This window comes from Centroberyx affinis, unplaced genomic scaffold, assembly GCF_046629955.1.
Source record: "Centroberyx affinis isolate AG114_WGS23_722 - 3 ecotype Tasmania unplaced genomic scaffold, CSIRO-AGI_Caff_v1 ptg006103l_1, whole genome shotgun sequence".
Taxonomy (NCBI): Eukaryota; Metazoa; Chordata; class Actinopteri; order Beryciformes; family Berycidae; genus Centroberyx; species Centroberyx affinis.
Genome location: NW_027283104.1, coordinates 84,112 through 102,500, shown reverse-complemented (window position 1 = coordinate 102,500; position 18,389 = coordinate 84,112). Strand labels below are relative to the sequence as shown.

General features: G+C 43.3%; 1 protein-coding gene across 1 annotated transcript in view; it reads right to left on the bottom strand.

The window, feature by feature from the left end:
• Positions 1–17,610, bottom strand: part of LOC139638093 (protein phosphatase 1H-like) — a 23,878-nt gene extending 6,268 nt beyond the window's left edge. Inside the window, exons 1-6 of the mRNA XM_071512124.1 lie at positions 17,375–17,610; positions 9,963–10,143; positions 6,536–6,907; positions 3,682–3,794; positions 3,127–3,211; positions 2,241–2,359 (exon numbers count right to left, since the gene is read on the bottom strand). Of these exons, the coding sequence (XP_071368225.1) occupies positions 2,241–2,359; positions 3,127–3,211; positions 3,682–3,794; positions 6,536–6,907; positions 9,963–10,143; positions 17,375–17,610 (1,106 nt within the window). The remainder of the gene's footprint in view (positions 1–2,240; positions 2,360–3,126; positions 3,212–3,681; positions 3,795–6,535; positions 6,908–9,962; positions 10,144–17,374) is intronic.
• Between the last annotated feature and the right edge of the window lie 779 nt (positions 17,611–18,389).

The following is an 18,389-nucleotide window of genomic DNA, read 5'->3' as shown; positions in this document are numbered from 1 at the left end:
TTGATGTCAGACTGAGAGACTCCATGGCTGACGCTGAAGTACTTTTACTAGCTAGATTAGACTTGGCGTCAGCAGACAGTGGAAAATATTAACAACTTCAAACAGCATCATATCTTGCCAGGGTTTGCTCTCTCTGTCAGCCCATGCCTCGTTCTCTGCTCATTTGTCCTGTGCTTTTCCCGACACAAACACAACACACTCTCTCTCTGCTTGTGTTTCCACCTTTTCCTTGGTGCTGAAGAGAAAGAGAAATGCCCCTTCCTCATCTATCAATCCATCATTCCAGCTACCCACCCATCCTCCTCCTCTCATCAACTTTGCTCCTCTGATGGAGAGAGAGAGAGAGAGAGAGAGAGAGAGAGAGAGAGAGAGAGAGAGAGAGAGAGAGAGAGAGAGAGAAAACAGTGAGTCACTCACTGCAGCATTTTATCTTGCCACTGAAGGGAAGTCTTATCCTTGGGGGTTTCCTGAGTACGCATGCTCATTTTCAGCATTGTCTTGCTTCACATTCATACATTCATACACATTCACAACTGGGAAATTCCCAATACAACCACACTCTTCTACTGTTGGCCACCGAGAAACTTCAATGGAGCGGTGCCTTGCTCAAGGGCGCCTCAACAGTCGAGGGAGGAGAGAGTGTTTCTTATTTGCTTTCTCCACCCAGCTTTTCCCCAGACGGTCTGGAATTCAAACTGCCATCCTTCCGGTCACAAGCTCGCCTTCAACCTCTAGGCTACCGCTGCCCCAATTAATGGAAAAGTGGATCACACATGCATGCTCACACATACACACACTCTAAAGGCTCAAAAGCACATGTGCAAAAACGTACACATGCGCGCACACACACACACGTGTCTGCCTAAGGGTCTTGAGCCCGGTGCAGTCTGGGTAACGCCCTGCACAGTAAACACCACAGGCAGAAACAGCACTCACAACAGCCACAAGCAGCGCCATTAGATGCATCTCTTGGCTTCCTTAAATCCCTCTGCCTCAAAATAATTCTCCGTCTGCCTCAGTCTGTGACCCAGGCTAATCTTTAGGCTGAGGAGTTCTGAACATGACATACTAGTCTGCACATCAGCTATCACATTAACACAGCCAAGAGAGGGAGGAGAGAGGCAGAGAGTGAGAGAGAGAGAGGGAGAGAGAGAGAGAATGAGACTCAGAAAGAGAGAGACACAAAGCCACAAAGCCTGTGCTTGTACGTGAAGACACTCCTTTCATGTTATCGCCTATGGCCAGCCTATAAAAATAGGTGTGGATCAATTACACAATTTAACCACATTTATGACTCCGAACTATTTCCTGGCATGAATGCTGTATTTGTTCGCTCAATGCATCTTCCTCATTGAAGCCTATGTGGAAGGCTAAGCATAGCATATGAGAGAGAAGCTAGCTGTGTTATTTATAACAGGAGTCCATGCAGTGGCACATCTGGCTGGCACATCTCCGCTCCTGAGGGGCGGTCATATAGTGAAATATAGATCACATGAAGGAAGTACATTATGTGCCTGTGTGTCTGTGTGTGTGTGTGTGTGTGTGAGTGAGTGAGAGGGCGAGCGAGAGAGAGACATCTGTGTGTGTGTGTGTGTGTGTGTGTGTCAGTAAAACCACTTCTCATTACTGGCTTCCACTGCAGCCAGAGTCAAACAGCATGGTGCTTTGCTAACCCACATAGCACCGCACTGCATATACAGCACCATCACCACCATATCATTATATCATATCAGGTTTGGCTGCACCCTCATTAGCACTGTCCTGGTCTCTTAGGCTTTCACTATATAGACTAGTGTGAGCAAGGGGTTAAGGGGAAGGAAAAGAGAAACGTAGCGAGTGGGAGAAGGAGAGATACAGACCAGTGCTGGGGCCAACTATTAACTGAAATAGTTTCAAGATTTTGATTGTTGTTTCGTTTAGCCTGGCTGCAGCTGGGGAGGGATGTGGTTTGCAATTTTGGGGCTCCGTGCCAGACAGTATCAAGCAATCCCAGAGCAGTAACCGTTTCCATTTTAGATCATAATTTTAGTGTGATTCACAGTGCTTAGCGATCGCTGTGCTTTTGGATTAACCGTTTAGTTTTGCCTGATTAATCTCAGAGAAACTTGTTTCCAAACTGGTTAAGTGCACATTTTGACGTTTGGAGCGGAGGTGGAAAATGATGGCGAACCAGGAGTCCGCCATCTTTATGCGAGATAGAGAGGGAGGGAGAGAGAGACAGGGTAAGAGAGGGTACTGACCATCCGTTCATGGTGAAGTCTCGGTACAGCATCCTCTTGCCCACCTCCTTCCTCTGAACTCTCCTGGGGAATTCCAGGTGGGTGAACTCATTTCCTAACAGGTGAGGCTGCATGAAGCCCTGGAGGACAAAGGGGACAATGTTGGTCTATAAGTCGATCCATGAGCGAGTAAGTGTGTGGCAGGCAGACTTACAGTTTCTATGGACACTGTCTTTCTTCACTTTTTTCATCTTTTATGTTTTGTGTCCTTCTTGTACCTTGCTGCAAAAACAATTGCCCACTTTGGCACAACTGCCACACTGCACTCTTACTGGACAAAATATATTAAATATCTTAGAGATCTCCCTCTGCAACTACTGTTGAGCTGCCTTTAAGCAAGGCACCCAAGAGGCCCGATATGGCCTCACAACATGCTGAAGAAGCATTCGGATTGTAATCAACCGTTTCAGTGACAGGCAGGACACAGAGCATTGCTGGAATGCAATTCCTTCCTGATGGACAATGTGTGTGTGTGTAAAGGTCGGTTGAAGCCAACTGTTCTATGCTGACAAATGAGGCTAACAAAGAGACTGTAGTCAACATTAGTCACTGTTTCTATGGTTGTAGAAAATGAATGGACTTTCGGTGACTGGTTTCTTGAGTTGCCGACAGTATGTACGCATGGTAAGATTTACCTGGCCTACTATGGCCTCCTACCTGACTAACCCATGGTATTTATGTAGCCATGGTATCCCAAGCATTGTACAGCAGTACTATAGTTTTCAGCCTTTTCGCAGAAGACACATCAAGAACTCTAAATCCCAGGAATCTGATTACTAGTGGCATAACCAAACCAAATGACATTTATATGTGAAAATCCAAGTCAAGGTATGCTTGGATTACTTACCAGGAACTGGAGTCGCTGTCGTTCTGATTCTGGTGTGAACTCTGTCGACACGGGAATGATGTCACCATTCCTGACAATGATAGCCCTGGAGAGTGGACACACACACACACACACAAGCCAAAAGTTTAAAAACTCATGTACACAAACCCTTACATTCAAAAGTCAAAAGCAGCTCTGTTTGGTCACAGCTCTAATTCTCTCTGTACCAGTTTTAGACAAGCGCTCTTTGCTAGTGGCCCAATATTAAATCTAATGTATGAGTGGATGTGACTGACGTTCTGACAACATATGGCTGTGGGTCCCTAGGGTGCCTGCGGTATATTTAGGCTATCACCGCCTCCTCCACAGGCCCTCTCATTTACACACTGCACATATACATATATAGAGCCCTAATAATATGTGGTTATATTTAACATGATGCCAATGTTGCTCAGAGACTTGGCGATTCCCACTACACTGAGGTTGGTACATGTTGGGAATATCAGAAGGGCCTTTAGTGGGTGAAACGTATGCACACACACTCAATCTCACACACACACACACACACACACACACCTGCTGTCGCCGGCGTTTCCGACATATAGTTTTCCTAGCAGGTAGACCACCGTGAGAGCCGTGCATCCTCCTGTGATGTTGTAGACCTGCTTCTCCTTCTCAATCTGGGCATCCTGGGAGAGAGAGAGAGAGAGGGAGAGAGAGAGGGAGAGAGAGAGAGAGAGAGAGAGAGGGAGAGAGAGAGCAAGAGAGAGAGAGAGAGAGAGGAAGATAGTTTTGATGTTCTTCAATGAAACATTCCATAACAAGACAAAGGAAAAAAATAGCTTGAAACATCTAAAAAGCGCCAACTCCCCAGTGCCGGAAGCCCACACACAGCCACAAGGGAAATCTAAATGTGTACAGTCTGACCCTCTTCTCCCACCGTACAAATTGCATTCTGCAACTCCCAAACATTCATAAATATGACAATATGTTTTCTGAGAGAGAAGTACATGTACACCGCCTTAAGGTGCGGCATAGACAATCCCCTTCAGCGTCGCCACAGGGCCTATAGGACCCGAACCAGCGAGAGAGACGGAAAAAAGAGACGGGGAAGAAAAAATTTGAAAAACTAGGATGGGCGCGGGGCTGACTGTATTGATCGGTTCAACCTGAAACCGACCGTCGAGGCGGTTGCAGATTCAACCGCATGTCAGTAAACAAGCGCTAGCCGCCTGGCATGAATAATGCAGACGGAGCTGTGAGAGGGTTCGTATCTCGTCAGAGGATGTCAAGGTTCAAGAGGGTTCGCACTGGTCAAGGCACAGACTTAATTTCCACAGTAATACATACGCATGCATACATTCATGTGCACACTGCTGATCAGTTTTCTGTACCTCTCTGACATATTTGGTTGGACAGATACAGGTTTCTCATACTATTTCCATTTTAAAAATCCATACTCAATTTCCTAACTGGATCTGAAAATGTCAGCCATCAAGCTGAGCTGAAGATTATTCCTCACAGTAATATTACAATTTGGGAAATGACAGTGGGGTCTAAAACTAGATAAAATATGTGGTCACCTGTGGTCAAAATGTGTATGGGGACTTTCTCTTTTCCAAACCTTTTATGCTTTTTTTGTCCCAAACTTTCAACGGCCTGGCAATAATCAAATTCATTTCCCTGTATTTTCCCAGACTTTGCAGACCTGCGTAGAAACCCTGCAGATGCAGCTCTTTGAAGGGCAGCTTAGTCCTTTAGGCGTTAGCTGGTGGACTTCATATATAGGCCATAGCTTTAGCCAATGTGGAGAAAGTAGTGCTGACATAATCTCTTACAAAGAATGTTAAGTCAAGTGTAAGCCTGCTACTTTCAACTGGAGGAAGGGGGGGGGGGGGGGGGGGGGGGGGGGATAGCTTTCAGAGTGATTCTTCATCTGGGTTCAGGGTCTTCTTTGAAAAATGTGGACTGTTTTCCATTGCCATCTAGTGGTAATATCGCATAGCTTTGGCCTTATAAAAAAACATCTCACTTCAAAGCAATAGAAGAAAGAAAGAAACATAGGCTGCATATGTGAAAGGGGCTATACAGTACAAAACAATGACAAAAGAAAGATGACAAGGATAGACACACCTATTGGAAATCTAAATGACAGACGCAACCACCCTCATATCTTTGGGAAAAGACATATAATGCAGGTCTTTGACTAAATGTTTCCCAAAATATTGAATTTATGTCCAGATACAAAAGCACATTTCCCTGCAGTTATTTCCTCACTGCACTTACAAACAAATGTTAGTTTATCTAGGAATTTGAGCTTATTCCGCTGTTGCACTCATCGTAACTCACTCTGGATAAGAGCGTCAGCTAAATGTCTGAAACGTAAATGCAACTTATTTGAAACATATTTTCAGTAAGGTGTTGCCTTTGTACTAAGGAGGGCAACAGAAAGCCACATTCTTTTGAAAGCGAGCTATCTGAGGCCAGATGCGATCTGTCAAACTAAAGTGCACTCTGGAAAAGGCCAAAGGTTGTGATCTGAAAATCATCCAAGCCAATCTAATTAAGATCAGCTAGAAAATGCTGTGTTACACAGGCAGGAAGGAGAGACTAACAGCTTTGTGTGAGAGAGAGTGTGTGTGTATCTCTGTAAATGTGTGTGTCTCTGTGAGTGTGTGTGTGCCCTCCAGTCAGTATTACATTGTGTTAGTGAGTGAGTGAGCATGATAGAGAAAGAGTGAAAGAGTGTGTCACAGACGGAGCTTAAGTCATATTACAAATACAGAGAAACTAAAAAAACTATCAGCTAATAAGACATGTGGCAAATACAGCAGGGAATATCAAAGGCAAATGTCACCTTTCATCTGCCAATCAAACCCATTTCACCAGTCTGTGTATGTTTATGTGCACGTTTGCATGTTTTGGCGCAGTCGACTACTTCATTTTCATGTGCTTGGTGTCCATGTAAATGTGAGACTAAAGCCTGTTACACTGCAAAAAATATCTAGTTTGATAAACCATTTAGTGTCGTATTGATTGTTATAATCATATTTTTCTTTAATAAGTGAAAAAATGTGGCCATGTTAAATAAATGGTGCATGACAATGTGATTTCCGGTCAGAAAGAGAAAGCTTCAGGACCAATCTGAGGTCTGTGTTGCTGTGATGTTTGTTGACAGGTGCCTTTCTGCTTTGCTTCATGCACACCTACGCACCTACACACCTACACACACACGCACACACACGTATAAACACATACAAACCTGCACCCTTTCCAGACCCTTCTCTCCCTCAGTCTACCTCCCTCACCTTCTTTCCCTCAGTTTCTCTCTGATTCTTCCTCCGCCTCTCTTTCATCCTGCCTCCCTGTCTCTTTTCCTGTTTGTCTCTCCAACCTTCTCTCTTTCTCTCTCTCTTTCTCTCTCTCTCACCATCTCTTTGAAGGCGTTCTCTATGGCTCCTATCACCAGGCTCTCGTGCTGGATCTTCTTCTCGGTGAAGAAGCGTGGCGGAGGCGGGGTGCTGCAGGGGGACCCCGGCGCACCCGCGGCCCCGCGCAGCGAGGCGGCCCGGGTCAGGGCGCGGTGCGGGCCCGGGGTGTTTCCCTGGAGGGAGGGGTGGTTGTCGGGCTCCTCCCCCAGGACGGTGGGAGGTGCGGAGGCCAGGTTGCGCAGGATCTCGATGACGGCCTGCAGCTGGCAGACGATGTGGTGCTGCAGGAGGCGGGACGCGACCACAGCCGCCCCCGAACCGGCATGGCCGTCGAACAAGGCCCAGTAGTGGAACACCAGTCCCTCACTGTCCTGTGGGAGACACACACACACACACACATACACAGGTTGACATCAAATCATTCTTCCCGCAAATGGTGGATTAAGGAAAGAGAAGAGATGCAAGAGTACTCTCAACTCTCAACTCTCACACACACACACACACACACAAACAGCAAAATAAAAGCTTTCATGAACTGGGTATATGTTGAGTCACTATTGTATTATATCAATCGATGATAAAAAGAAGCAAAACAGACACGTAGAGTAGATGTCACTTTTTGGAATGAAACTCAAATATATCACTGTATTTGATATACAGTACTAGTATGCAGCTTAATTATAATGATTAGAGAGTCAAGCCCCTCCACAGTTCAGCAGTTCCCAGAAACAATAAGGAATTAATAGCTGAATTAAACATAATTACATTCAACCACATAACCAAACACAAGCATAATCATGTGAAAGATGATGAAGGGATTATAAATTGATTCTTTCAGCTGTGCACTGTGCATTTTATCAGGAAACATAAGGCATCTTTATGGGGACTAGTCAATGTCCCACCCATTGTCTCTGTGTGTCGCTGCCAAAGCTGTCAGAGCCTGCCTGTGTTTCCTAGGAGAGGATCTATAAGAGGATCAGCAGACATAACTCTGCTTTATAATAAAGCCAACCTCACCAGAAGGGTTTCCATGGAACTGTGGCTATTAATACACACACAAGCCTACTGTATGTGCACAGGCAGTATATGAAAGCATATAAACTCATGAAGTGTTCACAAATATCTGTCCAAACCTGAACCACACCCAGAGGATACAGCAGGGTGTAATGATTCAATCCAACAACAATTCAGTTCAATTTTGATTCTTTCAGCAATGAATCATCATAAAATCTCACATTATGCCCACAATTCTTTGATTCATTTTTATACTTTGATACAAAAAGTATAATAACTCTACAGATGTAATTTGTAAAAAGTAACTTAACTGATTCAGTCAGGAATAATAATTAAAAAAAAATTTATATTAATCGATCCAAACTTTTCAAATCGATACAGTTGGCCTTCCAACTTCTAATCGCAGTGCGTCAATGCTTTTCTAGGATATAGGATTTTTTTGTGAGACCAAACCCTATTAAAGCTTGAAATCTGTAAAAATTTCCCAATGATAAATTACTATTTTTCAGTAGCTGGAGAAGTGCAGGTCATGTTTCAGTCTGCTAAAATATATATATATATTTTTTTTAACCAGGAGACAGAGGACATGTCTTATATTTTTTACACTGGGCAGGAAACTTGTTCTGTCTAATGGATGCAGTGGCTGTCATTTCTAATTTCCCCTGCCATTTTCATAATACTCGCCAACTAGATGTGCAGAATAGAATAGAATAGGACCTTGACTGATGGTTGGTTACCTGCTGAAGTGACAGGTAAAGCAGTAAAAAATCGAGCAGCATTTGCTTGGTGTTTAGTGGTGAATTTCCAGCTTCACTGTACAATAGAACACAGTAGTGAGCTCCAGTGAAGCTGCACAGTAGGCAGAAGGCTACGGTTGTAGTGGGCATGAACGTGTGAAACGAAATCAAGTGTGAAGCAGGGCGTTGCTGGAAAACAGCGCTCAGTCAAAGGTCAACACCTTGGGCAAACAAATGCTTCAAAATAAAAAAGTCTCCAGACTGATATGTGGCATTATCAGGACAAAAACAATCCTACTGCCTCTTTCAATTAACTAAGTACAAATCGTACTTTAATTTAGTTTTGCATGCAATTAAAGCAATGTAAGTATGAAGTATGCAAATACTTTAATACTCTAAATACTACTAATACACTACATACTCTGCAACTAGAGGAGTTAGCACACATCCTCCTCAGCCTCAACACACCATCCATCTAAAATAATGCATTATGCTGAAAATAATCTGCTCTTTGAATAAACAAACTAACTGTAAAACTAACCAATTTATGTTTGCAGTCCTATATGAGTCATCTGAAAGACACTAGACTATCAGATGAGACACCCAGGAAAACGCATCATGAGTCACTCTGTCCAATAGAGCGTGGAAGCTGCAGAGGTCACCCCCCCCCCCCCACACCCCAGTAAAAATGCAGGAGGGAAGCACAGCACAAGGCTCTTTCTCACACCTCTGCCATGTCTGTGGCATCATACAGTCTGCTTCGTATTACAGCACTCTGAATATGCATTGTATTTTGTCAAATACGAGGCCTGTTTTTTTCTGCTGTGATTTCAGCTGAGGCTTGCTAACAGTAATCTTCATAAAACCTATTACTACTGACAGGCTGGAGATGCTGTCAGGAAACCCTAGCGTCAAGACTAGGTGTGTGTTTGTGCATGCGTGTGTGTGTGGGTGTATTTTTCATATTTATTTATCTAGGGAAAGTTGACTGAGCGTGCATGTTTTTTTTTTCAGCAACGCCCTGCTTCACATTCAAACACTTGTGCCAGTACAAACACTCTCTTGGGGTTCTGATCACACCTTACAGCTTGTTTTCTTTGGACCAAACCAGAGTGGGAAAAGTTCACTGTTGCATTTTTGCATTCGGTTTGTTTAGGTTCACGCTGCCCAATTACAAGCCAACCTGGGCTTGTAAACGACAGTCACATGGACTCATAAGTAGCTCATTTATTCGCAGAGTCAAATCTGATTCCAGTCCCTGTAACTTGTAACTTTAGCTAAGCATGACTTGTCTGCACTCTTTGCTGTAATTCACCTTCTCTGATGTTCTTGGATTGGATTACATTCTCGCTCCTAATCAACCGCGCCGCAGTTCTCTTCAAAGGAGGACCATTTACTCGCATTTTCAGGCGGTCTCTGCGTGGTAATTTGGTGTGCACCCGAGTTTCAATGGCACTGTTCTCACCTGCCAAAGCAAATCAAACTAAAGGAGTAAACGCTCCAGAGTGTGAACAAACCGCTCCGAACATGCTTGGTGTGATCGCACTGTTCTACTGTTGGCTAGTGAGCAGCTCCACTAGCTCAGTCACAAACCCGCTTCTCCTGTCTGCCTGCATAGCTGTTCGATTATTAAAGTGAAAATGTTATGTGAATATGTGTTTGTGTTTTTTCACACCTCTCCCGGCGTGCTGTGGAGCCCCAGGCCCTCTCCGTTGGGCAGAGAGTTGCGTCTCTTGGCGGTGGGGGTCTTGCTGGGCGTGGAGGGGGGGCAGTAGCTCATCGGCCTCTTCCTCGCCACCACCACCTCGCAGCACGCCTGGTCCTCGTTCAGCGCGCTCTTACCAGCGTTGATCACCCTGCAGGAGGAGGAGGGGAAGGGTGATGGAGGGTTAGGTGGGCGTGGTATATACATGTTGAGTCATATGTTTTGGCGGTGGCTGGCAGTTTAAGAATAGAAATGAAAGGGTGTGTGTCAAAAATGTGAAATCATGCTGAAATCTGAAAAATCATGGGTAAATTCGCATCATGTTTATGCAATAAATGTGTCATATTATACTGCTTTGCTGTCCTAAATGGTTAGTGGGTTACATGTCTTGGTGTCATCTCTCTGTGGCCTGCCTGGTTAAATAAGGGATAAATAAAGCTGAATAAGCCTACACACACAGCTTTGGGCATACAGTCATCCATAAGCAGGGACACACACACACACACACACACACACACACAAAGACTTGTAATTTACCTAGAAGCACCTGTCACAATGCATCAGGACACTCCCTGAAGAACCGTACCACAAACAAGCTCCCCTGTTTGATCCTCATCAGGAACATGAAACGGACAAAGCCGGCCGCTTCGCTGAGCGTATAGATAAAAAACCCCAGGCTGTGGCTCTGAATAATTGTTGTGATCCTGCAGTGAGCCATAATAATAATAATAATAAATAAAAGACTGCGCTACCGTTTCATCCAACAAAAAGCATCTGATGTCGGCTTTCATTCAGCCGCTTGCTCCAGACCACAGCTGTCAGACAGGGAAATCTTTGAACGTTCATGCAGCAAGTGGTGTATATGTTGATTGTTGCAAAATTTAAAATGACTGGAGGGAAACAAGATAATCAACAAGTAAATAATAAATGTGTATGTTGAATAGATGTTGGTACGACGGCCTGCACCAACATTGAAAGTAAATGCAGCGGCAAAATGAAAGTTGACTTTAGTTGTCTATCGCTGCTGCCTGCATCGTTTTATGAAATCGGATATTTCATAAAATATTTTTCTGATATCAGCTCAAAACAGTTTACAAAACTGTTTTAATATGAATGTTTACCACGCTATAATATCATATTGTGAAAACTTTGTGCTCATTTGGGTTGACGTTGAAATTGGTCATTGTCTGCATGTCACCAACTGTCAAATGCTTGCTGGGTAAGTTATCATTGAAGTTATCAGCTAACTAAAGGCTTTTGGTTACACAATGGTAACATTTTAAAGGATATAATCCAGTTTCTAATTATTGAGCAATGGCCACTGAATAAAGTTTTTTTATTCTAACTTTGATGCTGACAAATAAACAGCCAATTTGCAGCAATCGTCTTTTATTGGCCATCTCAAAGGTCAGGCGCAGTGCTAAAAAAAAGGAAGAAACAGCTAATGTAATTGGGGTCCCAATGAACAGCAAAAAAAAGGTCTGATGAGAGTCAGAAGACGGCTCTGGTGAGACTGACAGACATCTCTGGAGGGTGTTTTTTTGTGTGCGTGTGTGTGTGTTTGTGTGAGTTGAGAGATCGACAAGTCTATTTATAGGCACAGACTGTGGGTTGTTTTCTGCTAGGCAGCATCATTATCTGGTTCTCAGCCTCCAATGCTTGTTAGCCTGAGACAGAGAGAGAGAGAGAGCAAAAGTAAGAAAGACTCAGAAATAGAGTCAGGGGTCAGGGGGGAAGAGGGGGAGAAAGGACGAAAGAGAGATTTGGATTGAGAGACAGAGAGAGAGAGAGCATCCCTTGAAAGCTGTGTTTAACTGTCTATTCCACCCGTCTGTCAGGTTTATTATTTGGATTTCAGGAGAGCGAGAGAAGGCATGCATGAAAAATATAAGAGGAGGGTACAGGAACAGAGAAACGTATCAGTCTTTTTAAAATTTGTAAAAATTAAATGGGACAATTTCAGATCAATAAAGGCCTTTGTATTTGAAAGTGAAGAGTGCTTTGGTCATTTTGCTTTTGTGGATTTCAGTGAAAATCCCATTACCAAAGAGTGCCTTCACTATTTATTTCATGTGCATGTCTATTGCGCTCTCCTCTCTTCCATGTTTAAAAAATAAAGGACAGCTACAGGTTGATGGATGTTGCTTCAACAGAGTAACAAACTGCTGTCATCCAAGCTGTCTGTCCTCTCTGAGAATTCAATAATAAGAGCCTGATTTGAGTCTAGGGGGGTATTTCACTCGGAGAAAGCAATGCCTCCTATTTTATGACTTTGTTTTCTCTCCTTTCACTGGTCTAAGGTAACTCCTCTCACCAGTTCTTCCAGCTTGTTGTTTAGTCTGCATCATTAGATCAAAGGATCAAGGGCACATAAGAGAGGACACTTTATAGATGGGAAAACTACAGTGGTTTTTAGGGCTGCAGCTAACGATTATTTTCATTGTCAATTAATCTATTAATTGATGAATCATTTAGTCTATAAAAAGTCAAAAATACAGATAAATGCCCATCACAAGTTAAGTGATGTCTTAAAATTGCTTACTTAGTCTGACCAGAAACCAAAAAGTAATCATTTTAGCACTAGTGGTTTTCCCCAGACAAGTTTCTTGGCCTAGTGGAAAGTCCAGTGAAACAGCATACAGACCATTAAAATGCTGAAAGCAATTCCAGTGAATTCCTTTAGGCGCCTTTAGGCAGGATGGAAACACTACAACACACCTAATCTAATTCCACCCCTTTATAACAATCTTAAAGCTGCACTAAGCAACTTTGCACGTTTGCAGCTCCAAATGGCAGTGAGAGGTAACTGTTTGAACTTCAGTACCCAGAAACCATGCACCAATTAAGGCAAATCTACCGGGTCTCATTTAGGGGGGGATGAGATGCTCTTCGCTACTACAGTCCCATTTTGTAATTTAGGCTGATGAGAGGTGTATTTTTACATAACAATCTTGCCTAGTGCAGCTTAGTTGCGGCAAATTATAGACCTCATTATTGACCCAAGCCATGTGATTGGTCAAAGATGCATTCCAACCATGCTAATAACTCCCATAAAGCACAGCTAGCCATGCATTAAGAATGGGAACTGGTTTCCATGCTAACTCTTGTGGTAACAAGCAGCTACTTAGCTGAGATCGTTCTTGCTCTCTCCTGTTTATTCTCATGTATGTACACTACTTTGCAGAAAACATTCCAGTCACCATTGGTAACCATTGTATAAAAACTATAATATAAAATGTTCTTTACTGTGATTATGGGTACCTAAGTGATGCTGATTGTACTCGGCTTCGCCTCCAATCTACTGCGTCTCCATCATACCCATAATTACAGTAGAAAATGCCCTCTCGGGTATTATAGCTATAAAACACTCTGACGCATCGACCACTTTTGAGTTTGTTGATACACAAAAGTCCAGGAAGCCTTTGTCTGATTCATAATCTGCTGTCAACAAACACAGTAATGTGATGACCTCAGTGTGTGTGTGTTATGGTTATGTGCTACTGATTCTACAGTACTGTGTGAGTAAAAATATATACATGTGTGCATAATTACACACAGGATGTTTTGTGGGTGTGGGTGGTCTTCATATTTTGCATAGTCATTGAACAAAATGTGTGTGTGTGTGTGTGTGTGTGTGTGTGTGTGTGCGTGTGTGTACGTGTGTAAGTGATTGAGAGTACTCTTGCATCTCTTGTCTTTCCTTAATCCACCATTTGCGGGAAGAATGATTTGATGTCATTTCATTTTCCTGCCAGTCACATTTTTTGTCTCATTCTGAACAATTAGCTTCCCTCCCATTAGGAACAAAACCTAATTTTCCACTCCATTGTCAGACATCTAATGCCGTCTTTGTTTCTCTACACTCCACAACAGCTTCTGGGGCAGACACTGGCCCCATGGATATAATTATTATTTGGAGAAACACAATGGCTCATAGCTTTGTCTCTGTTTAACTGTGAACTTGAAAGGAACAATAACAGCGATATTCAGCTAGGAGTTAAACACTGAAACGCTCTTTCACACACACCAATTCGGTACTTAATTGTGTTTCAGAGGGTTTTGAGGCAGGATTGCACCACCAATACTGCTGAATAAAAGATAAGCAGACACGAGGGCACAGTGTGACTTAGTTTCTACTGTTTTAATATAATGGAGGAATGGATGGGGTTTTGGATAACATGCCTTCCTCAACTTGCAGTCCTAGAAAAAGGGGAAATGCGAGGCACTCAAATCACTGTAAAAATCACTAGTTTACAGCAGCACAGCACATTTTGTCCTCTGCTATTTTGAACTTTTCTACAGTGTATGGTGAGCAATAAAACAAAGGATTTGGCAACAGTTTGCCTTGGATTTTCCTTTTTTTTAGTAGTAGTTTTCACAGTAGCTTAATCAATTTCTATCATCATTTATCCCCATCTTTTCATGTTGTAAATGTATAATGTAAAGTCTACTGTTTTTGCCGTGAGCAGCTACAGGCAGAGATGAGGCAAGGTATGAGGTTGGAGAGGTGAGGGCTGAACAGAAGCTGTAATGACAACAGAGGCTTTAATTACAGATAAATGCTGATATGACCTGAACTCATTAACCACCAGCAGTCCCAAAGAGACACTTATGCCTACTCTGAATATCTGTGTGTGTGTGTGTGTGTGTGTGTGTGTGTGTGTGTGTGTGAGTGAGAGAGAGAGAGAGAGAGAGAGAGAGAGAGAGAGAGAGAGAGAGAGATCACACACCACAGACCCAGAAGCCCCCTGCAGAGAGCCACAGAATACTAAACAGTAAGGGGATCTCTTTCCCTCTCTCCTTTCTTATCATTATTTCCCACCCTCTCTCTCTCTCTCTCTCTCTGTCTCTCTCTCTACAACCCTTCTAGTTTTTCTCTCCATCTCTCTCTCCATTATCATCCAACGAATTCTGTGAGAGAACAACCTTAGAGGAATCAGCAAATTCTCCCCAGAAATAAAACATTTGTATTTTCCCTGCATTCAACAGTTAGAAAGAACAAACAGACATGTGTAAGTTGAGGGTGTGGATGAATAAAAAACAAAGACACTTTCACACAATGGCACATTATCTGTAACAGGGTGGAGTAAGACTGATATCTGGGAATCGACTGAGTGGTTGTAATATATTGACCATGGGCGGAAACCAGGCAGACTGGGAATGAGTCTGTATTGATCTAGAAACACTATAGAAGTGGGGCAACACTAGACTGTACAGCTGGTTTTGTCAAAATAGAAAGATATTCACTCCACAATAATAGCTACATCTGAAAACAGGAGGAAATAGCTGCCTAATTTCCTGCCATTTTCCTCATTAATATGCAAAACTATGCAGCAAGGTGCTTTAAAATCTAAATAGATCAACCACTCTATAGGGGGAACATGTGTTGTAAGTATGAAGTAGTTTCTGTCATGTATTGTTCTTGAGTTATTGTGTTCACAAGAATGTGTCTACACTTACTACACACACACACACACGCCACCACAATGACATAATGACCCACATACCATGTATCATGGTGGCAGGACGTAATAATAGACACATGCTCTCAGAAACTGACTGCTGGTATTTAACTAAAAATCATTATGGAATATTATTAAAGTTCTAAGCTTGGCAGTGACCCATTTCTTTAATTCTAAAATGATAGCTGCACTCAAAATAAAAAAGATGCATGCTCTTATGTATACACTGTACACACACTCATATGTATGTAGAATGATACACAGTCTTTCTCTTGTGTGTCTTGCACTGTCTACATGTGAGGTCCTTTTGTCTCTGTATCATGTGTGCCTGTATGAATCTATGTTACTGCATTAGATGTTGAGTACATTTATTGTACTTGGGGAATAAAGTGATTCTGATTATTAGCCAACTTAAGATATTTTCAAGGATGCAGTTGTCTCTGTTTTTTTAAAAGGTGAACACACAAAGATTTGTTTCTTTCAGCCAACAAATAAAGCATTTAGAACGAAATGAAGAGTTTATGTAAGGCATATTTTAGTCATAGAACTCTGGAGCTATGCCTAGTTTGATTGTCTTTTGTTTTGCATACCACTCCATCAGTGGTATCCTGAGGATCAAAGTGCATAGAAGGATTGCGTCAGCATGCTGTTATTAAGGCTGTATCTAACAACATGCAAATCTGATAGTGTTGGTGCACTTATGATGTGGAGTCACGCTGCATTACGCCCACTTGATCAACTATTAATTAACCACATATAAACCTCCACCTCGCACTTAAAAGAGCATTCGTCATATTCAGCACACTCATCCAGGCAGTTTGGAAAAACACGCCTCAACGACACACACACAGATGTTGAAAATGACCTCATTTTTAAGTGTGAGCAAGGCCTTCAAATCTGTCAGGATGGTGCACTCATAAATGAGTTATTACTCATGGTGGTATCAGCATAGATTAAGCCTTTTTTTTCAGTATACATCAAGTATCCTGGGTTTGTCTAAGCTCTCGCACCAACTCCGGTGCAAGAAACGTTAAGCCAGCCTGCCTGTGCTGAGGTGAAACTACTGTGTAAAGTATGACGTAACCACTAGAGCACAGATGGTACTCTGCTATGCCCTGTTGATGCTGAGTTGAGAGTGAACAGACTGAGAGCAATGAAAGGCAGAAATACTAAGATTTCATTCATTTATTAGCAGCGAGCTTGCAGAGACTGAGATCCTAACCCCTCAGTTAGGGCTGTCCAATGTAAGTCAACAGTCTTGGGTTAAGAAAGCCGGGCTAGAATATGAATTTGCATCTTTCTAAAGAACTAAGCGGCGGCATTGGCAGGCTCTAGTCTATAGGCTATTGACATGCAACCACGCATGGAGCAAGCCATAAATAGAGCAGAGTTATAATTCCCAGATGCTGCTGGTAGAAGCGACATCATCCTCTCACATGCAAAAAGCAGCTTGGGCTCTCACACTGTACTATATGACCCTTTGGATGACTGCTGTTATCCATTTATAGTGGCACGCAATTTAGATTTGGTACCAAGCTTGGAGGCTGCATGCCTGGACAAGGATGCTGCACAGGTCAAAAAAAAAAAGGGTTGGGGATGCATGCATGCTACAAGACTGATGCTGCATAGGTCAAAACAGGTGCTACTTTGTCATTAAGTCATTCAGTGCTTTTCCATCATCTGGAGGTTTTCATTTCAGCCAAACATAACACCAGCTCATTTCACTAATTAGCATATCTTCCACCTGACGGGGGGGGGGGGAGCAAATTAGTGAAATGAGTTGCTGTGTTTGGCTGGGATGAATACCTGCGTACACTTGGGCCTCCATGACACATAATTGAACAGACATAAGTGATACAGGGATGACACTTGAATGGAAACAGGAGCCTCTTGGAGGGCTGCTGCTGTAGGACTACTCACTCGGCGTATCCAGTGGCCCACGGTAATCTCCTGGTTTCCTTCAGGATGAGGATGGGCCGGGCTATGTGGTCCGCGGAGCACTCGATCTCATCCGGGGACAGTCCAAGAAACTCGGGTCTCATGTACGGGAATCTCAGCGGCAGCTCCGACCCGGCGTTATCCCCGCCGCTGGAGGCACCACCGGCCATTATTCCTCCCATGAACCCGGCCACCGCGGACTTGACCCGGGTGAGCATGTTGGCGGCGCGTCGCGGCGGAGTGTCCGTTGGGCGGTGCGCGGCGCCGCGGCTCCCTTTCCCCGGATTGCCCCCCAGCTCGGCGGCGCGTTTCGACGACAGGCTCGACGGAGAAGAAGAGGAGGAGGAGACCCTCGGTAAATCCCCCCCAGCAGATGATTTAAGGTTTCATTCAGGACAGAGACGACAGCAGCAGCAGCAGCAGCCGGAGAGATGATGACAACAGCAAAGGGGCTTTAACTGCACTCCCCCCATAGAGAGTCATTGATAACGGCTCCGTCGTCGTGAACGCGGAAACACACTGGCGATTAACGGATCATGTGATGTACCAACGGATGCACACTGCAAAAAATGTCCATCCTACAAAGTCATTATATCTCTGTTTCGAGTCTTATCTCGATATAAACTTTATTTTTTCATTAAAAAAATGGGGAAAGTGAAACTGCACATTAAAGTGAAATTATCTTTCCCATCACTGCCAAATTTTTCCATTCATTTTTAAGAAAACAAGATTCCAAGGCTCAAAATTACTTGATGAGATGGATATTTTTTGCAGTGCAGGCCCACGGAGGCTGAGCAGCTTACGGCTGACAGCAGGTTAAAGGTAGTTATCTGGAGACTCACGAAATGTCATATAGACTCTATTCTATTGGAGGAGATTTGTCTCAATAATGACAAATATATGTGACAAACAAATCAAAATACAAATAGAAAAAGATAAAGGGATTTCCCAGCACACTACAACACTTGTCAATTTGCACTCCATTAGTGCTGAGATG